We start from the raw sequence: 22,939 nt of genomic DNA on the forward strand, positions 1-22,939 counted from the left end.
AAATCTGAATTCAGTATTCTGTTTTTTTTCTAATTTTAGTTTAATTTATGCTTGTGAGTGGAATTAGCACAGTTCTTTTTTTCATATTGTGATTTCTCTTTCAAAACATCTGCTATGTCTGCATATCACCCTTTTTAATTTTTACATCAGTGACACAGTATTTTCCTTACCCAGTCTTCCTCTTTGGAGTTGAAATACTTAAAAGCTGTAACAAGGGAGTCATGAATAAAAGACTTGTAAACAGAGGTGTGGGAAGTTTCTCTTTCAACCAAAAGAATTACTGTAATGTTAAATATTTGTACTAAATTTTGTAAAGTTTAAAAGTACATATATTGGATTTTTTTCTAAGGCCAAGAAGGATTTCTTTCCCATATAACTGAAACCATTATCCAATTTATGGTACCATGAGCACTGTTTCCTATTAAGCAGTGCTAATATTTCACAGTAGCACTAACAGTCCATTGTTTTTCCTTAATTTAAAGTCATACAGAAGCTCTTTACTTGATGGCTTACAATATTAATGAGGTTAATGGTCTTGGCTTATAATATGCATCATAAAAATATTTTAATGGAAACCAGTGAAGATGTTTGAATAATAATGTCTTTTTCCCCCCCCTAGGGAACACAGTGGTCTTTCTCCTCAAGATGACACTAATTCTGGAATATCAATTCCCCGAGTAAACCCCTCCGTCAATTCTAGTATCTCGCCAGCCCATGGTGTGGCCCGTTCGTCCACATTGCCACCATCCAGCAACAACATGGTATCCCCCAGAGTAAACCGCCAACAGAGCTCAGACCTCCATAGCAGCAGTCATAGTAATTCTAGCAACAGCCAAGGGAGTTTTGGATGCTCACCTGGAAATCAGATTGTAGCCAGTGTTGCCTTAAACCAGGGACAGGCCAGTTCCCAGAGCACTAACCCCTCTTTAAACCTCAATAATTCTCCTATGGAAGGTACAGGAATATCTCTCGCACAGTTCATGTCTCCGAGGAGACAAGTTAGTTCTGGAATGGCACCAAGGCCCAGGATGCCAAATAATTCGTTCCCTCCTAATATTCCAACATTAAGCTCCCCTGTTGGCATGACAGGTACTGCCTGTAATAATAGTAACCGATCTTATTCAAACATCCCAGTAACATCCTTACAGAGCATGAATGAAGGACCCAATAACTCCGTTGGCTTCTCTGCCAGTTCTCCAGTCCTCAGGCAGATGGGCTCACAGAATTCACCTAGCAGATTAAATATACAACCAGCAAAAGCTGAGTCCAAAGATAACAAAGAGATTGCATCCATTTTGAATGAAATGATTCAGTCTGACAACAGCTCCAGTGATGGCAAACCTCTGGATTCGGGGCTTCTGCATAACAATGACAGACTCTCAGATGGAGACAATAAATACTCCCAAACCAGTCACAAACTGGTGCAGCTTTTGACAACGACTGCAGAGCAGCAGTTACGCCATGCTGATATAGACACAAGTTGCAAAGAGGTCCTGTCCTGCTCAGGCTCTTCAAGCTCTGCCTCTGCTAACTCTTCAAGTGGTTCGTGCCCCTCCTCTCATAGCTCGCTGACAGAGAGGCACAAGATTTTGCACCGGCTCCTCCAGGAGGGTAGCCCCTCGGACATCACCACTCTGTCTGTTGAGCCTGATAAAAAGGACAGTGCATCGACTTCTGTGTCAGTGACTGGACAGGTACAAGGGAGCTCGAGTGTAAAACTAGAACTGGATGCGTCGAAGAAAAAGGAATCAAAAGACCATCAGCTCCTACGATACCTTTTAGATAAAGACGAGAAAGATTTACGATCAACTCCGAACCTGAGCCTGGATGATGTCAAGGTGAAAGTGGAAAAGAAAGAACAGATGGATCCTTGTAACACAAACCCAACCCCAATGACCAAACCGGCTCCTGAGGAAATTAAACTGGAGTCCCAGAGCCAGGTAGGTAATCCCTCACTGCATGATGAACATTCACAGTTATTTGTTCCTTTTCATGTATTTTATGCCAACTGTAAACCAGATTTGGATTCAGGCTATGTTTTGTCCTACCCTTTGGGCACGTGTTAAAAGGTTAGTAAAGGTTAGTATCGTGGTTGAAGCATCAAGGGATGCCCTCAGACAAAGTGATTGAGAAATCACAGAGCGCCCTCTTTGCAACTTTGGAGGGCTGCAGTTTCAACGTGGCATTCTAAGCCAAGTGGAGATTTGCTTCTTTCTATAAAATCAGTTCACGACTTTGGAGATTTTTAAACATACCTCTTCTGCCACCCTCCTCCCAACCCCACCTGTTAAGTCCAGCTCTCAGAAATAGGACCCAGAAATTTGTATTTTTACAAAGCTCCCCAGGGAACTCTGATGGGTAGCTAAGTTGGGGAACCTCTGATGTAAGTGAAATGGGACAGAAGTGTGAGGAGGTGGGCAGGACAGCCTAGTCTGGCTTTCTTTGCTATTTAGTTTCCCTTGAAGCAGTTTTCTAAGGCTGTTTCTCTTTGCATCAGATTCTAATTACCTTTAACCTTTATCAGAATAGGGACTTTGAGATTCTGGGACTTTGAGTATTCTGAAATAGAAGTAAACATAAATAAACCTTTGCATAACTTGTTACAGATTAGGAACCTCTGTGTTCAGGCTGAGGTGGGGGTAGGGTGAAATTAACAGGCACCTTCATTTATTGAATAATTGCTCTGGACCCTGGAGGAATTTAAGAAAAAAAGAAATTATAGTCTCTCCCCGCTAGGAGCTTACAAATTATTTGGAAAGAATGTAGACAAGTATGAAATAGCTGAAAATGTATGTACAAAGCAACTTGTCAATGAGTTGTGAAACAGGGTTCACACTTAGTGTGCGTTGGTCCTTCATTTCTTGAGCCAGCTTTATGTTCTGTCCTCCGGCATACTGCATTCTAGACATGTGGAAGTCCTTGCCATTCCTGGGATAAGCCATGTCTCTCCTAAGCATCTTCTGCCTTGCTCTCCTTTCTGTGTCTGCTGAACGTCTCATCCTTCACAAACCAGTTCAGACATCATCCCTCTAAAGCCTTCCCGACTGGTCCTCGTTAGACATTTCTTTCCTCTCTGCACTCCTAGTGCTCCATATTGTCTCTATGTACTATTTGTAATAACACTATTTTGGTTACTTCTGTATGTGTGTGAGCTTTGAGGATAAGGCTATCTCTCAAGTTTCTTGGTACAGGTAAACTAATACTATGTTTTTAAGCTGAAAAACAGCTTTGAATAATAAGTACATTGAAACTCTCACTCTTTAAAATTAACTTAAGGGGCACCTGGGAGGCTCAGTGGGTTAAGCCTCTGCCTTCGGCTCAGGTCATGATCTTAGGGTCCTGGGATTGAGCCCCACATCGGACGCTCTGCTCAGCGAGGAGCCTGCTTCCTCCTCTCTCTTTGCCTGCCTCTCTGCCTACTTGTGATCTCTGTCTGTCAAATAAATAAATAAAATCTTAAAAAAATAAATAAAATTAACTTAAAAAGTCACAGCTATATAAAATAATGCCATTGTGTGCAATCCTGGTACATCTGTTTTAGCTTACATGGACATACATTTCTACTGAGTTTATGCCTATGAGTGGAATTGCAAGATCGTAGGACATGTGTATGTTCATCTTGAGTTGATAACACCGGTTTTCCTAGTGTGTACAAAGAATGCCCTCTAGTTGTTCCATGTTGTTGCTAATATTTGGTATTGTCAGTCTTTTAATTTTAGCTATTCTGGGATCTGTGTAGTGATACTTAATAGTTTTAATTTACATTTCCCTAATAAATGTCTTTTTGATTATTTGGATATCTTCTTTTTTGAACTTTGTATTCAGGTGTCTTGCCCATTTTCCCAATACGTTGTCTTTTTCTTATTGACTTGTAAGAGTTTTTTATGTATTTTGGATGAGTCCTTTATTGGTTATTTATTTACAGACATCTTCTCTAGGCTGTGCCTTGCCTTTTCTTTCTTTCAGTGGTACTTGTGATGAAGTGAAGTTCCTTATTGTAATTGTAATGTAGTCCAATTTGTCAGTTTTTTCCTTTAAGATTAGTACTTTTTTGCACACATATAACAAAAGATGTGTTCAAAGATGTTCATAGTACCTTTGTTTATATTAGCCCCAAACTGGAAACACCCCCAAATCCAACACAGTAGAATGGATAAATATACTGTGGTATGTTCATACAGTGGGTTGCTATTTGAAAACAAATTAACTACTGCTACCTGTGACAAGATTCAGAACTTCAGAATGCAATGCTAAGTGAAAGGAGTCAGACATTTAGAAATATACATATAAATATATTTTTAAAAAATATAGATATATATTTCTGTTTAGACAGTCTAGAAGCATAAATTTTAGTTCAATTAAATATGAAACCCAAGCAGGAAGATATTTTATGTTAATGAACAATCTCAAAGTAATCATTCATTAGTAGAATAATGTTGTGAAATAAAAGCCAATTTTCTCCTATGCATAACCTCAGACAAATGTAGGGATATCCTATCTAGTCTAGAAGGTAGGTTTCTTATTTTGTTAAATCCTCAAGTAGAAAGTAACCTTCCTGGGATCTTTGAAGCTGATATACTGTTTATAAAAAAATTTCTCAAAGCTTTTTCAAATTATAAAGTTATATCAGTGTAAATTTATTTTTTATCCTATCCTAAAGTAAAATTTCAAAAGATTTTTAAAAATTTGACAAAGAAAATCATCCACGATCAGCATAGCACAATATTCTTGACACTTCTTGCCAGTCTAATCTTTCTCCAATGCATAAATTTTATGCTAAAATATAGTGGACGGATGATATTGCGTATTATCTTATATCCTCCGGAATAGTAATATCAAAAGCTTCCAAACCGTTTTCCAGTAGCTCAGGTAATTTTACTGATCTTTAATTACTTCTTCTTTCTTCACTTTCTCATAGTCACACATAACTCATAGAGTATAAAGGAACAACTTTTTCTGCATTTATTCTAGTAAAGTATAGACTATATTTCCTCTAACTTTGGTTTCTGTTCTTAGTTTACAGCTGACCTTGACCAGTTTGATCAGTTACTACCTACACTGGAGAAGGCAGCCCAGTTGCCAGGCTTATGCGAGCCCGAGAGGATGGATGGTGCGGTCACCAACGTAACCATCAAATCGGAGACCCTGCCAACTTCACTTCAGTCTACCACTGCCAGACCCACTTCCAGGCTGAATAGTATGTGTTGGAAGAAAACCTCATTGTAAATGTCTAATGATAATGTGCACTAGTGCTTTGTTTCTCAGCATTACTTCACAGATCATTTATTTGTTGAGAGTGAACTATTTTTGCATTAATGCCACTGTAAATAATGCACAGTTACTTTTATACAGATGAACTTCACTCATCATGAATATCTTAAGTTATAGTATAACTTCCATCTTTTTTTTTTAAGATTTTGTTTATTTATTTATTTGACAGAGAGAGAGAGAGAGATCACAAATAGCCAGATAGGCAGGCAGAGAGGGCGGGGGGGGGGGGAGCAGGCTCCCTGCTGAGCAGAGAGCCCAATGAGGGGCTTGATCCCAGGACCCTGAGATCATGACCTGAGCCAAAGGCAAAGGCTTAACCCACTGAGCCACCCAGGTGCCCCAACTTCTATCTTTCTGTAATTAATGTTGAAGTAAAGAGTTGATGTTAAGGAGAGCAGTTTTGTGTGTTTTTACGCAAAACGTTCCATGCAGGACTCTCAAAAATATAATATTAGTCATATTATATTATCCAAAGTGTCTCCCTTGAATGGAAAAAGGGATTTTGTGCTAAAATCCTGTGGGCAAATGCTGCATGGCACATATACCATTCTCCTATTAAAATTCCATGGTGCATATTAAAGGTTTTAAAAAGTCCTATGTTAAAGGTATCTGCTTTGATTTCTGTAATCCTGCATTTACCATACTTTCTTCATTATGGAATTCCTTTTCTCAAGTCATGTTACCCCCCTGGAGTACCATTTAGGAGGACTGTGTCGAGATGGATCACTGCTGCTCTAGCCTAAAGAGACACTTTAAAGTGTAAAGACTGGGCTGTCAGGTTTTTTTCATCTGCCAAATTTTTAAGTTGAAGATAATAGTGGTAATTCCATTGTATAACCTTGAAGCCAAAGGAAACTAAGCAGCTCACTTTCAAAATTTGCCCGTGTTCCCAATCTAAGTCTTGTCCCACTTCTGACAAGATCAGATGTGAGACTCATTTATTTCAGTCTTACTGCAGCTTTTAGCTGTCATGACACAATTCCTGCAAGTTTGCCAAGATTTCCAGGAAGCTGGAAAAAAAAGTCTTGAGTCATTTGTGACAGTTTTGGAAGCAGTCTTTCAGCTGACCAGAGCACTAGGTGTGAGCAGGAACCCAGGTTCAAGTCTTACATTCTCTGTTTATTAACAGTGTTACTTTGGGCACATGACTTTCTGGAGCTTTATTCTTTTTATCTTCAAAAGGAGAATGAGATGAAATTACTCCAAAAGTCTCTTCTAATTGGAACTAGAATTCCAATTCTAGTTCCAACTAGAGGCTCCAGATTCTGGGATACCAGACAGAGTTGGGGAAACAAGAAGGTGTAGGGCTAACAGGCAAAAAAATAGAATCTGAATATCAAATGGTTTGATCCTGGATCCCCATCCAATATGGGAGCCTGGGGGATTTATCTCAGGAGAACTAAATGGCCAGAATGAAGATGTCTAGATATGAGTATGTACAGGAAGCTCCCTAAAGTGCAAAGGTCACCCTGCCATCTAATCATCTAACACAAGCCTCACACTCAGCTCTCACACTGAACAGACACAGAGATCACCAGGACATTGAGGGAAGTCGAGTCCCGCATCGGGCTCTCTGCTCAGCAGCGAGCCTGCTTCTCTCTCTCTCTCTCTCTCTCTCTCTGCCTGCCTCTCCATCTACTTGTGATCTCTCTCTGTCAAAAAAATAAATAAAATCTTTAAAAAAAAAAAAAAAGAAACAAAAAGAGGTTGCAGTAAAGCTATATATCAAGTGCCTGGGTGGCTCAGTTGGTTAAGCGACGGCCTTCAGCTCAGGTCATGATCCTGGAGTCCCAGGATTGGGTCCCCACATCAGGCTCCCTGCTTGGCAGGGAGTCTGCTTCTGCCTCTGACCCTTCCTCTTCTCATGCTCTCTCTCTCTTATTCTCTCAAATAAATAAAATCTTTAGGAAAAAAAATTACACCTATTAAAAATAATAATAAACAAACAAAAAAAAACACAAAATTTTTGAAAAGATATTTTATCCGTATGGGAAGAAAAAGGGGGGCAAAAAATAAGAAAATTTTTTTTTTAAATCTTTGGAAACTAGATATTCAGCATTTTAAAATTTTAAGAGAAATCGTAGAAGAAAAAACTGAGGAAAACTTTCAGAAAGACCAAAAAGACCAAAAAAAAAAAGAAAAAGAAAAAAAGAAAAGAAAAAGAAATAGAAAGTTGGGAAGAAGAATATTAAGATTGACCGAGGAGGGCCAATAATGATTGATAAGAATCAATCAAACAAGCAGTGAGAAGAGGAAAAAAAGGGAAGAGATGAGGTTTTCAAACAAAAAAATTGAGAATGTTCTAAAACCAAAGGACATAATTCTTCAGATTGCAGTGGCTGAACAGGTATCCAACACATAACATATGAAAAAGACCTATACCAAAACTTATCATGATGTAATTATGGAACATACCAGAGAGAAAGATTCTAAAAGCTTTCAGAGAAAAGATGTGAATTGCATGCAATGAGTCATAATTACCCAAACTTGGAAGCTTTCAAGCCATGAAAAGACAGGGAGAAACTTTAAGTGCATATTGCTGAGTGAAAGAAGCCAATCTGAAAAGCCTATGTACTGTGATTCCAACTATAAAGCATTCTGGAAAAGGCAAAACTATGGGGACAATAAAAAGATCAGTGATTGACAGGGATTTGTTGTTCGTGGTTACCAGGGGGAGGGATGAAGGGGTAGAGCATGAGGGATTTTTAGAGCAGTAAAATTGTTCTGTATGATACTGTAATGATGGGTACATGTTGTCATACATTTGTCAAAACGCGTAGAATGTACAACATGAAAAGTGAACCCTGTAAGCTATACGTTTTAGTTAATGAACATGTGTCACTATTAGCTCTGGAATTCTAACAAATGTAGTACGTTAGTGCAGAATGCTAATAATAGAAGAAACAGCCCAGTCTAAAAAAATAAGCAAAGGATTTTAAAAGACACCTCATAAATGAAGATTGAAAATAGCCAATAAGTGCATGAAAAGATGACCAATATCATTTAATCATCAAGGAAATGCATATTAAAACTATAATGCAGTTCTACTATACATGCATTAAAATACCTCGGATTTTCAGAATTGACAGTAGCAAACCATGATGTCAAAGGTGTGAAGCACCTTGAACTTTGGCATTGCTTTTCAATATGTAGAAAATGGTAAAATTGTTCAGCAGTTTCTCATCAAATGAAACATATATTACCATGTGACCCAACAATCCATCTCATAGGTGTTTAACAACAGAGAAATGAAAGTATGTGCTCATCAAAAGAACTTGACCACAAATGTCCCTAAAGCTTTATTCATGATAGCCTCAAACTGGAAATAGTCTAAATGTCCATCAACAAAGAAATGGTACATTTATAAAATGAGATATTGCTCAGCAGTGAAAAGGAAGAAACTAGTGGTACATGGCATGAATTATTTTCAAAAACAAGCTGAGTGAGAAAAGTCTGGATCGTTGGTTGACAGTGTTGGGTTGAGGCAGAGAAAATCAACAGCAAAGGAGCTTGAAGAACTTTTAGACATGACAGAAATACTCTATTTTCTTTACTGAGATGGAAGGTTATGGGTTCATATCTTTGTCAAAATTTATTAAACTGTACACTTAAAATGGGTGCATAATATTATATATAAATTTGGGACACCTGGGTGGCTCAGTGGGTTAGGCCTCTGCCTTCAGCTCAGGTCATGATCTCAGGGTCCTGGGATTGAGCCCCGCATTGGGCTCTCTGCTCGGCGAGGAGCATTCTTCCCCCTCTCTCTCTGCCTGGCTCTCTGCCTGCTTGTGATCTCTCTCTCTCTCTCTCTGTCAAATAAATAAATAAAAATCTTTAAAAAAAAATGAAAAGGGGCGCCTGGGTGGCTCAGTGGGTTAAGCCACTGCCTTCGGCTCAGGTCATGATCTCAGGGTCCTGGGATCGAGTCCCGCATCGGGCTCTCTGCTCGGCAGGGAGCCTGCTTCCTTCTCTCTCTCTCTCTCTCTCTCTGCCTGCCTCTCAGTGTACTTGTGGTTTCTCTCTGTCAAATAAATAAATAAAATCTTTAAAAAAAAATCTTATCAAAAATGAAAAAATTATATATAAATTAGACCTCAGTCAAATTTATTTTAGAAATATCTGAGGTTAGAGTAATTTCTAACCTATAATTATACATAATTATATATATATATTATATATATATATAATTAGCCATCCAAATTTCCAGTAGTTGTGAAGATGGAAAAAACCATTTTCAGATCTAAAATGGCTCAGATATTTGTATGGTATAGTCACCTTTTCTAGTGAAGGCCCTTAGGAAATGTACGTCAACAAAAGAGGGAGAAAACCAAAAAAGAGAAAGATATAAGGTCCAGGGGAAAGGATCTGAAAGGAAGTCCAGGAATGATAGCTGATCAATAAGATTGGGGAACAACCAATACAGATTGGAATCTGAATCTTCTGGAAAGAAAGTTCTAGGGGAGAAATGAGATATATCTCTTTTGAGTTTATTGAAAAGATTACTGATAGGTTTATGTCAACAATGTTGAAGCATCTGAAAGATTCCCCTAGAAAATCAAGCAGATGAAAAAAATAAGACATTTGTTAATTCCAGATAAAGAAAGCATAGTACAAGAGAGGAGGTTTGAACATAGTGCACAGTGTAATTTTGCAATGAGTAATATTTGCATAATCATAAGAAACTAAGTATTAACTTTTTATGTTATAAAAAAAACTGTGATATCTGTTAGGGAATTGGAAACATGGGAGGTGGTAGGTATGGGAGAATTAAGACCTCATCTATCACAACGGGAAGTCAGTAATCTGAAATTGAGACATCAAGGAATAGCAGCATATGTGTATTTAGAAATAAATAGGCAAATGCCAAAAAAAACCCAGCTATACAAGTTGAGAATGGCTGCCTCTGTTAAAACGGAAGTAACCAAAAGATTAGAAGAGTTAAGGCTTAAATCTGCTTTTATTCCTAATGGACCTTTTGGCCTTGACTTTAAAAATTATGTACATATATTAACTTGATAAAAAGTAAACGTAATAAAAGAAGAAAGTGTTTTCTGGCTGCACAGGTCTGTGAAAACAGAGTGTTTTTCCTTCATAGTCTGTCCTAAGGCAAATAGCTCTTTCTTCTCTCTGAGATTTCCTCCCCTGAATATAGCTCCATGTATAAAGGTATATAAATAGGCCAGAATCTGTTAAACCTTGTGCTATAGTGTTGGCAAAGGCCAAAAGCATAGAAGGGGAAGATCCTGAGATAAAGGAGGGCGAGGATGATAGATGCAGACAGTATGGAATTCCATATAGATGAGGGGGAAAAAATAAGATTTCAGGAGGTATAAGGCTAAGGAAGTAAGTTGGGCAGAATAAAGGAAAAGAGCATAAAGGATTAGAGGAGGGAAAAGAATCTGGGGACAAAAATACGATAACCTATCCAGTAAAGAAGAGAGTAGCCTCTAATTCCCTGGCTCCTCTATCTAGCTTGCCATCACTACCTTTTCCTAGAACCAGAGTCCTTCGCTGGGTGGCTGATTCATATCTTAACCTTGTGCCCACCTGGGAAAATCAGACATCTTTCTTTAGTCTTCAGTCTTAAGCTGAACCATATCAAGTGCAAATGCCTAGAGTAGAACAGAGTTTAGTCACCATCCTATTTCACCACCTGAGGTACACCAGTTAGAACTTCTGGGTCTTTCTGCCATGGCACTCATCTTTTCTCTTGCCTTTTCTTTTCCTTTTGCCCTTTTGCACTATATTTCAAGAGAATCTCTGGGCCACATTTTCCAGATCAAAACTGAATCTTTAGCCATATTCATTCTGCTTTTCAGTTCCATCTGTTGAGTTCTTTTAATTGTAGCTATCATGTTTCTAATATCTAGAAATTATTTTTCTTCTCATAGGAATCCATTACCTTCTATGGGTATGATAAACCTTGTAATCTGTGTGGCAGTAAATTTATTATACCTACTCTAGGCCTTGTCCATTTTCTCTAAGAATATTTTTTTCCTCCAAAGTTACTTTCTTTGTTAAATTTGCTCTCTCCTTTTCCTATCATTGACTTTCCTTGTGTGTTTGGTGGATTTGTGCTGTCTGTCCATATACACTGACCAAGGCCCAGAATGAACAATCTTCACAGCTAGAGTGTGTCTTTAGCTAAAGTGAGAAAGCCTTCTGCTCTGGCAGCAGATGTATGTTCTGATGTATAGAAGGCCTGTTTCTATGTTGCTGTTGTGAGAGAGTGGGGCTTGGTGGTGGGGAAATCCTCATCAGCCTAAGCACACACTGGGAGATTCCCTGGGCAGAACTCCCACTTCACGTCATGCTCCTACTCCTTAATTCCCAGGGGCAGAAGCCAGAGTCCTCCGCTCTTGGGGCGGGGCTGGCTGCAGCTGTCCTTGGACCCGCTCCAGTGACCACTGAGCTTCGAGTTCTGGGCTTCTTTTGGGGAAACTCCCCTTCTTGGAGAATCTTCTTTTTGTCTTGTGGATTTTTTAGTTTTGTTGAAGTTTTACCATTCGTTTGTGCCCTTTGTTTCATCATTCAGAAACTCTTCATCGTTTGAGTCAGCTACCATAATACTTCTTTTGCCTTTCCTTCAGATGGAGATTTATTTTTCCCTTTTTATTTCTGTTGTTCTTTCAGAGGTTATTTAGAGGTAAAATAAAATAGAAGGGATAAATCTGCCACATTGAGCCAGAAAATTCCCTTACATATGAGAAAATGAAGGACCAGAGAATGAAAAGAAAAAAAAATACACACAAAAATTTGCCTGAAGTTTTCCACTTAGTACGTGCAGAATCAGGATTTAAATCTCAGTCTGCCTAGTTTCAAAACATCCTGTTGATACGCATACCACACACCCATGTAGTGTGACCACGTGATTTAAATAATTTTTTTTAGAAATGTACCACCAGAGCCCATCAAGAGACAATAGGAGGGTGTTGTTGATCAAAATATGTATAGTGTACCTCTGTGGCAGTAGTACCTTCAAAACCTGTGCTGTCTTTTTGACAGTCTTCAAATCCTTATCCTCTGAGGGCGGATTTGACTTCTGATACTTTTCTACGGTTATTTGGAGTCAAATTTGTTGATCCAAAAAGAATAATGCTTCTTTTTTTAAATCCAGACCTAAATTAGATCTTAACTTTGAGAAGATATATTTTCTTGAGGGACCTGTATACTGTTCTAGATAGATCTAGAATTCCAAAAATATTTGAACTTTGAGAATATCACTGGAGTAGGTGAATGATCTTGTGAAGGGGATGATTTTATGTTTGGGGAACATACACAGCCTGAGCTGATTATTTTTAAAATCTCAATCTCATTTATTTGTAGGCCATTAAAATAGTTGCATAACTCTAAAAATAATGAGGTTCACATAAAGCATTTTCAATACTTAAAAAATCCATTTTAATCTCTATTTTTAGTGGGTTGTGCCTCTTGGTAGGTATCTTTTGCTACTATAGAGCTGTGATGATTACCTATATGTAGAGATAACTTATCACATATGAAAATATATCTGAAATAAAAGTTCTAAATAGAATTGCTTGGTCAAAGGATAGATGGATTTTGCCAAATGGCCTTCTTAGATATAGTGCCACTTTACACTCAAATGGATAATGTTCTTCTACACATCCTTTCTAAGACATTGAATTATATTCTTTCTTATCTTTGCCAACCTGATGGTTTGGGGTTTTTTAAGTTTTAATCTGTGAGGTTTTTTTTTTTTTAATTAGGTAGATCATTTTTCAGTGATTGCATGTGACTCATTCATATTCTCTAACCATTTATCTGTTGGGTTTTTCCTTTTGTGTCTTGTGATTTATAGGAGGTTTTTTTTTTTCATTCAATAAGTTCATTCTTTGTCTATATCATGTTTAGAAAAATAAAACACTAACTGCTGAGCATTGCATTTGCATTTGCATTTGCATACAGCCAAAGGTAACACAAAACTGAGCCAGAAACCTCTTAACCAACACCTGAAGAAAGTAGCTGAACATCAGAATCACTAGGTAGTGAATTGTCTGTTAGTAGAGTAGAATGTGCAAAAGCCACTCTAATGGTTAGACAGTGCTTTCTACTGTGTGTAGAAATGGTTGGATTTTTTAGTAATGTAACTTTGTTTTGGCTAATGGAGATATAAAGTTTTCCTTTTAGCCAGATTTTTAAAAAGACTTATTTATTTATTTGAGAGAGAGAGAGAGAGAGAGCACGCACAGGGGAGGGGCAGAGGAGAGGGAGAGAGAATCTCAAGCAGACTCCGTGCTGAATGCAGAGCCCACAGGGGGCTCCATCTCATGACCCTGAAATCATCATGACCTGCGCCGGAATCTAGATGCCAGCTGTGCCCCCCAGGAGCCCCTAAGCAGATTTTAAATGGAGAAAATACGACGTTGAGCCCTTTGCAAAGATGATAAGAAACATTAATAGCTTGATTAGGGATCCCTAAGCACTTGTTTTCTACTCACTTCAGCTTCCCTTCTCCTTCACAGGGACTGGGAGAGACATCAGTGCTTCCCTTTACAAATTATCATGCCTGTCTTGTGTTGCATATATACATACTTACTTTTGAGATAGGGCACAAACATGGCCAAATATCGTCGGTTTATTCCCCTAAGAGAAGATAATGTGTATTTCTTAGAACATTCCAATAAATCCTTGAATTTTTTGTAGAAATAAATTTCTAAAAGAAATCTTAAAAGGCTGGCCTGACTTTTAGAATAAAAACTAACTTCTCTGGGGGCACCTGGGTGGCTCAGTCATTAAATGTGCATCTTGGGCTTGGGTCAGAGCCCCGCATCTGGCTCCCTACTCGACAGGAAGCCTGCTTCTCCCTCTCCAACCTTCTTCTGCTTATGTTTCCTCTACCGCTATGTCTCTCTCTGTCAAATAAATAAATAAAATCTTTTTAAAAAATAGAATAAAAACTAACTTCTTTTTGTCCAATTTTGTCCAACGTATTTTCTTAATATTTTCCCCTAGTAAAATGAGATACTGTATCCTGTTACGGAGTCAAATAAGATATCATATAGTCAGTATTAATGGTAGACAGCCTTATAAATTTGCTTTAACTCTTAAATATAATTAATTTTGACTAGGTTAGATTTCTGAAATAGAATAGGACTAAAGAATTAATGTTTGGAGTAGAGCAATGGGTCAACTTATTTGACCAACTTCCTGTTTTAAATAATGATAGGAATTAAGTGATTATTTTCCCATCATCATTTGTGGTTAGTGTTGTTTGTTGGGTTTTGTTTGCTCTGTTTTGGGAATCTACAGAGTTTGATTTTTCTATCATTTGTCACGACAGAGAAGACAAATTTAACCAAAAGCTCTAATTATTTGGATTTAGAAATGAATGTGCTTACTTAGAATCCTATACTTCACTGATAATAAATGTTGAGGATATTTCACATAAAAGTGAGCCTAACATGTTCTCTGTAGTTAATAATGATCAATATCTATCATTAAACACATTTTTTCTCAGGCATTCCTAAATCTACTTATTCTCCATTCATTAGAAAGAAAACATAACTCCAAGGTGGGGCATCTGGGTGGCTGAGTCAGTTAAATGTCCTACTCTTGGTTTCAGCTCAGGTCATGATCTCAGAGTCATGGAATCAAGCCCCATGTCAGGTTCTGTGGTGGGTACAGAACCTGCTTAAGATTCTCTCTCTTTCCCTTTCCTTCTCTGCCCTCTGTGCTCACTTGCACGCTCTCTCTCTCTCTCTCTCAATAAAATAAATAAATAAATAAATAAATAAATAAATAAATAAAAATTCCAAGCCATTTTTAGTTGTTTTTTTAAGAATTACATTAGTTTGCGGAGACTGCCATTATAAATACCACAGACCAGGTGGTTTAAACAACAGAAATTCATTTTCTCATAGTTCTGGAAGCTAGAAGTCCAAGCTGAAGGGGTTGGCAGGTTTGGTTTCTTCTGAAGCCTCTCACGGTCTTGTGGATGGCCATCTCCTTACTGTGGCATCATGGTCAGCCCTTTGTCTTTGTTGTCTGTGTCCTAATCCCCTGTTCTTATAAGAACACCAGTCCTGTTGAATCAGAGCGCACCTTAATGGCCCTATTTTAACTTAATCACATCTCTGAACACCCTGTCTCCAAATACAGTCCCATTCTGTGCTACTCAGAGTTAGAGCTTTAACATATGAATTTTGGGGGAATACATTTCAGCCCATAACAATAATTAATTAATATATATCCATTTTCAGAAATTACAGATAACCATTATAAGCATTAAAAAAGGTCAAAGTCAAAAAAAAGAAAAGTCATCCTAATCTTACAATCAAAAAGCAACCAAAGATATACATACCCTTTCATAACTTTTTCCTACTAATACACACAAAATAATTTATAAAACTAGAATTATTCTGAACATAATATCTTGGCTTATGGACTTTTTTTCTTTTTCATTTAATGGCACATTATAAATATCTATACCATGGTTCCTTAATCAGTCCCTACATTTCTGGAATTTAGGTTATTCACAATTTTTTCTAGTCTAAAAGTATAGAAATAATCGGGTTTCCCAAAAAAATGCCTAAACAAAAACCTTCTAGAATGCATATAGTATTTTCTTCCATTATAAAACATAACTAAATCTGTCCCTTCATTTGTCATCATCGTAATCATGGGTTTTTACACTGTTATATAGCCAGGTTCTCAGTTAACAGTTGCAAAGCTTTGTCCATTTTCAGAATGGCCCCAGACTGCTGTGCCCTTTAGTTTCTGTTCCTGCCTGATACAGAACAAAAGAATTTTATCTTGTATTTGCTGCTCTTGTGTCATGATAACATCTCTATCCCCACCTGTAGCAGATCCTAATGTCCTCTAGACTGAAAAAGCAGTAGCCAAAATTGTTATAATTATCTTTAAAAAGAAATAATTTCGGGAGGCGCCTGGCTGGCTCCACTGGTGGAACATGCACCGCTTGATCTCAGGGTTATGAGTTCAAACCTCACATTGGGTATAGAGATTACTTAAAAATAAGATCTAAAACATAAAATTTTTTAAAAAAATTCTCACAAAGTTCTGAGTGAGTCTCCCTATGATAACATCAACTTATGTGCGAACTTTTTTTTACATCAGATTTTCTTTGGTTCAGAGAACTTTTTCTTACTTTCTCACTGGTTATTATGTGGCCACATTCTAGACAGTTTAAGTTTCTGAAAAAGGGGCCAGTGTACCACTGAAATAATATTTTATAGGGGATATCTCATTCTTCCATACAATATATTGTTTCTGAAAAATACTGTTTATGTATTTTTGTGATACTGACTTCTTACCTTTTCTTCTGTAATCAGGGTTACCAGAGCTGGAATTGGAAGCAATTGATAACCAGTTTGGACAGCCAGGAACAGGTGACCAGATTCCATGGGCAAATAATACAGTGACTCCTGTAAATCAGAATAAGCCAGAAGAGTGAGTAATACATTTCCTACCTTATAAAATATCAGATACCAACTTCTACAACAAAGAACTATTTCCCAGACTGGATTCCAGTCTTCATTTTATTTTGTGAGATAGTAGTAGACAAAAGAAAGGGGGATAGATGGGTGCCTGGGCGGCTCAGTCGGTTAAGCAACTGCCTTCAGCTTAGGTCCTGGTCCCGGTGTCCTGGGATAGAGTCCCGCATCAGGCTCCCAGCTTCACAGGGAGTCTGCTTCTCCCTCTGACCCTCTCCCCTCTCATGCTCTCTCTTTCTCAAATAAATAAATAAAATCTTTTTTTTTTTTTAAAAAAAAGAGGGGGGTATAGAGGAAGACCCCACGTTAAACAGATTTATTTACTGTGTGACTGCAAGGCTAGTATGTATTATAATTACTGAAAGATTGATATAGTATCCAGCAGTTGTTTTCTTTTCATCTCTTGCTTTGCTTTGATTGATTACTGTAAAATTTCTGAGATCTGTAGATGAATTGAGCTCAGTGTAACAATTATTATAAAAGCTTTTGAGCTTTTAGTTGTATAATTATTTTGTCCGGTGTTTCTCTTTGGAGCAAGATGATATTAAGAAAGGAAAGTACTTTTTGCATCTACTCAGTGTCCCATCTTGATTAGAATTTAATTTCTTAATTGACATGAGTAGCTCCATTCCAAAACATTAGAGTACATCTCATGCATAGCAACCAAAGGGTGACTAGACAGTGTTGAGTGTGGTTTAGAGCTTTAACTATGAACTGTATTCCCATTTACCTTCCCCAGAGAGGATTCCTTATAATTATGTTTGTACTATTAGTATTATTTTCCATATATTTCTGAATTTTTTGCATCTGTTGGTATCAGGAGGATTAGACTGTGTATTTCCTCCATGTAATCAACAGGTTTTTTTGTTGCTTAACACTGAGAATGTTTCATTTTCCTAGTTTGATTTCTTTTGTAAATGGTAATCATGTTATTTTATGATTAAATCAATATAATTTGATCGTCTTTGAAACTTAAGTATAAATAGAATAAATCTTGCTGTAGGCTAGATGATTTTTTTTCCCTGAGATTTTTATTGATTTTTATTTTCGACTTTCATGAAGAATTCTTTTCCCTTTCTTAACTATGTTTAGTTAATTTTTCAAGCTATTTCTATAAGCAAAGAACAAGAATATGGAAGCAAATTTCAGTGACTGACAAAACAGTGAGAATATATTCAAGCTTCATACAGAACATTTATAAATTTCTACACATAAGTATAGAATATTTCATTGTGTGATAATTGGTTGAAAAAGCGTCTCCACAGAATTTTCTAGAACAAGATTTGCATATTTGTGTGTATCTCATGCATATATATGTATATATCTATATTTATGTTATTGAGATTGAATACTTATTTGCTATGTGAGTCTTAAACTCTTTTATCTTTTGATTCTATTAGCCAGTGTATTAGTTCACAATTAGATGAGCTGCTCTGTCCACCAACAACAGTAGAAGGAAGAAATGATGAGAAGGCTCTCCTTGAACAGCTCGTGTCCTTCCTCAGCGGCAAAGATGAAACTGAGCTAGCTGAACTAGATAGAGCTCTGGGAATTGACAAACTCGTCCAGGTATTCATTAAAACTGGCATTATTTAAACAATACAATCCTGAGAAGCTAGAAAATTATTTTTAAGCAAGATTTGTCAATATTAGTCTCACTGTGTTTAAGTAGTTTTATAACTTATACTTGTGAAAGTTATCAAAATATACCTAAATAATGAGGTTTTTAAAACAAAAAAAGTCATAATAATTAGAAATAGTTAGAATCAGAAAGTCTTAGCCTTTCACTATGGACCAGAATCTTAGAGGCTCCCCCTAGAAGAGAATCCAGATTTATATAATGACTTCTTATCCTAGGACTTAATTTATCCTTTATTCTTGCTAGACATCAACCTGCACATCCCATGATAGTCCACCTTTGGGCATTTTTCACATGGTGAGGTTGAAAAATCAACTTAGTGTTTCATGACCAACATTTTTAAAGTAGTAGAATATAAGAAAAAGTGGAAGTTGTATTTCATAAAACTTTCCTTTCAGTTACATACACATGTGTGCACGTGCACACACACACACACTCAAGCACACCAGGCCATAATTTAAATTATATTTTTTACAATGAATAATAGTTATCAATTTTAAAAGCCATAGTTATGGCATTCTTTTAGGCCAGCTATGAATTTTTTTTTCAACTAAGAGGAAAGAAAGCATGAATTCTCTATTTGGGATAGAAAAATGCCTAAGTTAATCCCTCCTATAATAATACTTCTCATGGTAAGCTACTAAATGTAATGTTTGTTGACTCTTAGGCTTTGCAGTGTGATTCTTTTCAAACCTTTTGGCTTCATTCCATTGGTTTTAGCCTGTGTTTTAACCATGTTTTTGTCTCTTTTTTGAGATTTTTAAACATCTCAGTTGATCTGTTATTCCATTTCAGAAGGAAATTTCATAAGTGATTCCCTTAGATAGCAAACTCCTAGAGACCTTCATGAATTCAGCATAATATTTTATAATAAAACTTTCTAGAGATAACGTATTCTCAGATCCAAGATTATATAGAGAAGCATGTCATATAGGCAGTAATTTATTTGTGAAATGTTCTGGCTTATTTTCCAACAGGGAGGTGGATTAGATGTCTTATCAGAGAGATTTCCACCACAACAAGCAACACCACCTTTGATGATGGAAGAAAGACCTAACCTTTATTCCCAGCCTTATTCATCTCCTTCACCTACTGCCAATCTCTCTACCCCTTTCCAAGGCATGGTCAGGCAAAAACCTTCGCTGGGGACTATGCCTGTCCAAGTGACGCCTCCCCGAGGCGCCTTCTCACCCGGCATGGGCATGCAGCCCCGGCAGCCACTGAACAGACCTCCGGCCGCGCCCAACCAACTGCGGCTCCAGCTTCAGCAGCGCCTGCAGGGCCAACAGCAGGTGAGTCGTCTGGGTCTGCAGGGAGCACTCTGAGAAGGCTTCTGGTAACTCGTGCTGCATTGACACTGCCCTCGGGCTAGAATAAAGGTATCAGGTCGGAAGTGTTCCCACAACCTTTGTGAAAAACTCAAAACACCATCCTTGGTCGGCAAGGATAAGGTAAAGGAGACTTTCTTTCAGTTAAAGACAGCTGGCTCATAACAAAGTACTCTTGAAACTCACTATTTAAAAGCAATTTGCTTCTATTTTTTGTGGTAAGAAATATTTAGGATGAACATCATATATTATTAAATTAATAAAGAGAAATAGGTAGCTTAATTTATAAAGTAGAGCATCAAGAGATACTGTTATGATTATTGAAACAGAAAATGAAATTTATGTTGTTTGAAGTTGGAGTGATTGAAGCTTACTGATGTTATTGCATTAGGAGAATGGAGGAAAGGATAATTTGGGGATCCTGGGGAGCTGGGTGCCTTCAGTCTTCTCTCTCCTTACAGGTGATGAGTGGGTATAGTGCCATAAATATTTAAGATTGTCTAAGCAGCAAATACAGAGATAAGTAAGCATCAAGAACCAAAAAAGCAAATAGTTAAAAGTATTGTCTCCAGGGCAGGGGGTGTGCCTGGATGGCTCAGTCAGTTAAGTATCCTACTCTTAATCTCAGCTCAAGTCTTGATCTCACGGTCATGAGTTCAAACCCTGTGTTGGGCTGCATACTGGGTGTGGAACCCACTTAAAAAAAAAAAAAAAGTATTGTCTTTGAGAAGCAGGACCAGGGCTATAGATTGTTGCTTTTTCTTTTTAACCTTTTTGTATTTTCTTAATCATCTGTGTATATTGCTTTGGATTTTCTTTAAAGTATTTATTTATTTACTTACTTACTTGACAGAGAGAGATCACAAGTAGGCAGAGAGGCAGGCAGAGAGAGGGGGGAAGCAAGCTCTTCCCACTGCTCAGAGAGCCCAGGGCTCAATCCCAGGACCCTTAGGTCACGACCTGAGCCTAAGACAGAGGCCCAACCCACTGAGCCACCCAGGTGCCCTCTTTAAAGTATTTAAAGCAATTTCCTAGAATGTTACAAATTCAGGAAAGAAGAGAAATAAGGAACTAAATTATATTAGAAAGGCAATATTTTATAATGTTATAAGATCTCTAATTTCAAGTCCTAGTTCTAACTTAGGTGGCTTGACAAATTATTTACCCTTTTAAAGCCTCTGATTTCTGATTATATCCATAAAAGAAATACAGTAAATAATTTGTCTACCTCGTAGGTGGTCTGTGGATTGAATGAGTGAGATAGTAAATATAATAAAGATCTTAGCACAGTGTCAGTAAGATGAGATGGCCTGTATAATAAATGCTAATACATTGCACTGTCCTTGAGGAGAAAAAATTATATTCCTTAATCTCATACCATACATAAAAATAAATTCTAGGTATTTTAATGATCTAAATGTGAATATGAGATTTATGTGGCCCCTAAAAGGCATAAGGGAAAAGTTTGATGTTTGCGTTACAATTTAAAACTTGTAAGATAAAAGACACCATAAACAAGGTTAAATGTAGGCTCAGGGAAGATATTTTCAACACTGTATAAGTGACAAAGAATTAGTGTCCAGAATACATCAGATTCATAACATGGTGTTCATGATATACCCACCTCGCTAGACTAATACCATCTCTTTACTCGCTGTTCATGTTCTCTCATTCCCCCTTCCCTCTAACCAAACACAGGCCATATAAAGCATCTCATAGGAATTTAGGACAGTGCCTGATGATCTGAAAAAAGAAAGGTACAAACTCAGGACTACATCATAGTTTCTTTCTTTTAATGGATTTTTAAGATCAGTTTAAAAACATATTTCTTGACTATAAGTATATCTCATTGACGGGAATGTGGTACACAAGGAGTAAAAAGAGTCTACAATTTTACATTTGATTATACAGTTTTGAATAATCCCCAGTTGGGGGAGAGGGGAAGGAAAAACACCCTAGGAAACTAGTAGAGATTCATTGGCTGAAATTTTAAGGAACAGCAAAAATGAAGGAGGGAGCTAGTGATTAGGAATACAAAGTTGTAATGAAGCCTTTAGATATAGTGTCTTCTCACATGTCAAATAAGCCAAGTCTCAAGAAATATATCCATGATAACAATAAAGAATTCTTAAAGTTCTATTTTGAGAAAAGGATAACAGCAAAAATGGGTAGACCTGCTGCTTGTAGAAAATTATGTAAGATTGGCTCATAAAAGATGTGATTATTCTGTTCTAGTTTTCTATTCTTCTTCTCCAGCCAGGGTCTTCATACTCTCAAGAAAAGAATACTGTGAAAAGGGAGTAACATTGGAGACACATAAAGAAATGTGATATACTTAGCCATCTCAAACAAGTCAAGTCCACATGTGTTATGTGTTAGAGTATTGGAGAAAATGTATGGATCTGGTAGAAGAACCACTATTGATTATTTTTTATATATTAGAGAAAATAGAAGTGACCAGAAAGACCAAAGGGCTGAAAGTAGAGGGAAGCTAATTTCATCTCTAGAATTCTGGCCATGAAAACTGCCTGATAGAAGAATAGCTTCTTCTTCTTTTTTTTTAAAGAGCTAATTTATTTATTTGACAGAGATCACAAGTAGGCAGAGAGGCAGGTAGAGAGAGGCGGGGGGGGGAAGCAGGCTCCCTGCTGACCAGAGAGCCAGATGTGGGGCTCGATTCCAGAACCCTGGGATCATGACCTGAGCCGAGGGCAGAGGCTTAACCCACTGAGCCACCCAGGCACCCCAAGAATAGCTTCTTCAAAAGAAACCCCCTATTGGGGCACCTGGGTGGCTCAGTCAGTTAAGCGTTGGATCTTGGTTTGGCTCAGGTCATGATCTTGCGGTCATGGGATCAAGCCCTGCTGGGGCTCTGCACTCAGCACAAAGTTTGCTTCACATTCTCTCACCCTCTCTCTCCACGCATGTTGCTTCTCTAATAAATAAATAAATAAATAAATCTTAAAAAATAAAAAACCCTTGTCAAGAATTTACATGTGGCTAAATCAGGGTTTTCATTCTTGGCACTATTGACATTTTAGGGCAGATAATTCTAGTTTGGGGGGCTTTCCTGTTCATTTAAGAATGTCTGACAGCAAAAAAAATAAATAAATAAAATAAAAATAAAAATAAAAAAAAGAATGTCTAAGAGCATCCCTGACCTTCACCTTAGATACCAATAGCAACCTTTCCCCAAGTTGTGTAGCTAAAAGTGTCTTCAGACATTG

At 37.4% G+C, this 22,939-nt stretch overlaps 1 protein-coding gene across 39 annotated transcripts in view; it reads left to right on the forward strand.

The window, feature by feature from the left end:
- NCOA1 (nuclear receptor coactivator 1) overlaps nucleotides 1-22,939 on the forward strand; it is a 237,696-nt gene that overhangs the window by 185,011 nt on the left and 29,746 nt on the right. For all 39 annotated transcript variants that reach the window (XM_082745013.1, XM_082745025.1, XM_082744996.1 and 36 more), the window contains 5 exons: nucleotides 620-1,940; nucleotides 5,017-5,197; nucleotides 16,584-16,701; nucleotides 18,146-18,314; nucleotides 19,362-19,676. In XM_082745013.1, coding sequence (XP_082601139.1) covers nucleotides 620-1,940; nucleotides 5,017-5,197; nucleotides 16,584-16,701; nucleotides 18,146-18,314; nucleotides 19,362-19,676 — 2,104 coding nt within the window. The remainder of the gene's footprint in view (nucleotides 1-619; nucleotides 1,941-5,016; nucleotides 5,198-16,583; nucleotides 16,702-18,145; nucleotides 18,315-19,361; nucleotides 19,677-22,939) is intronic.

This window comes from Mustela nivalis, assembly GCF_964662115.1.
Source record: "Mustela nivalis genome assembly, chromosome: 8".
Classification (NCBI taxonomy): domain Eukaryota; kingdom Metazoa; phylum Chordata; class Mammalia; order Carnivora; family Mustelidae; genus Mustela; species Mustela nivalis.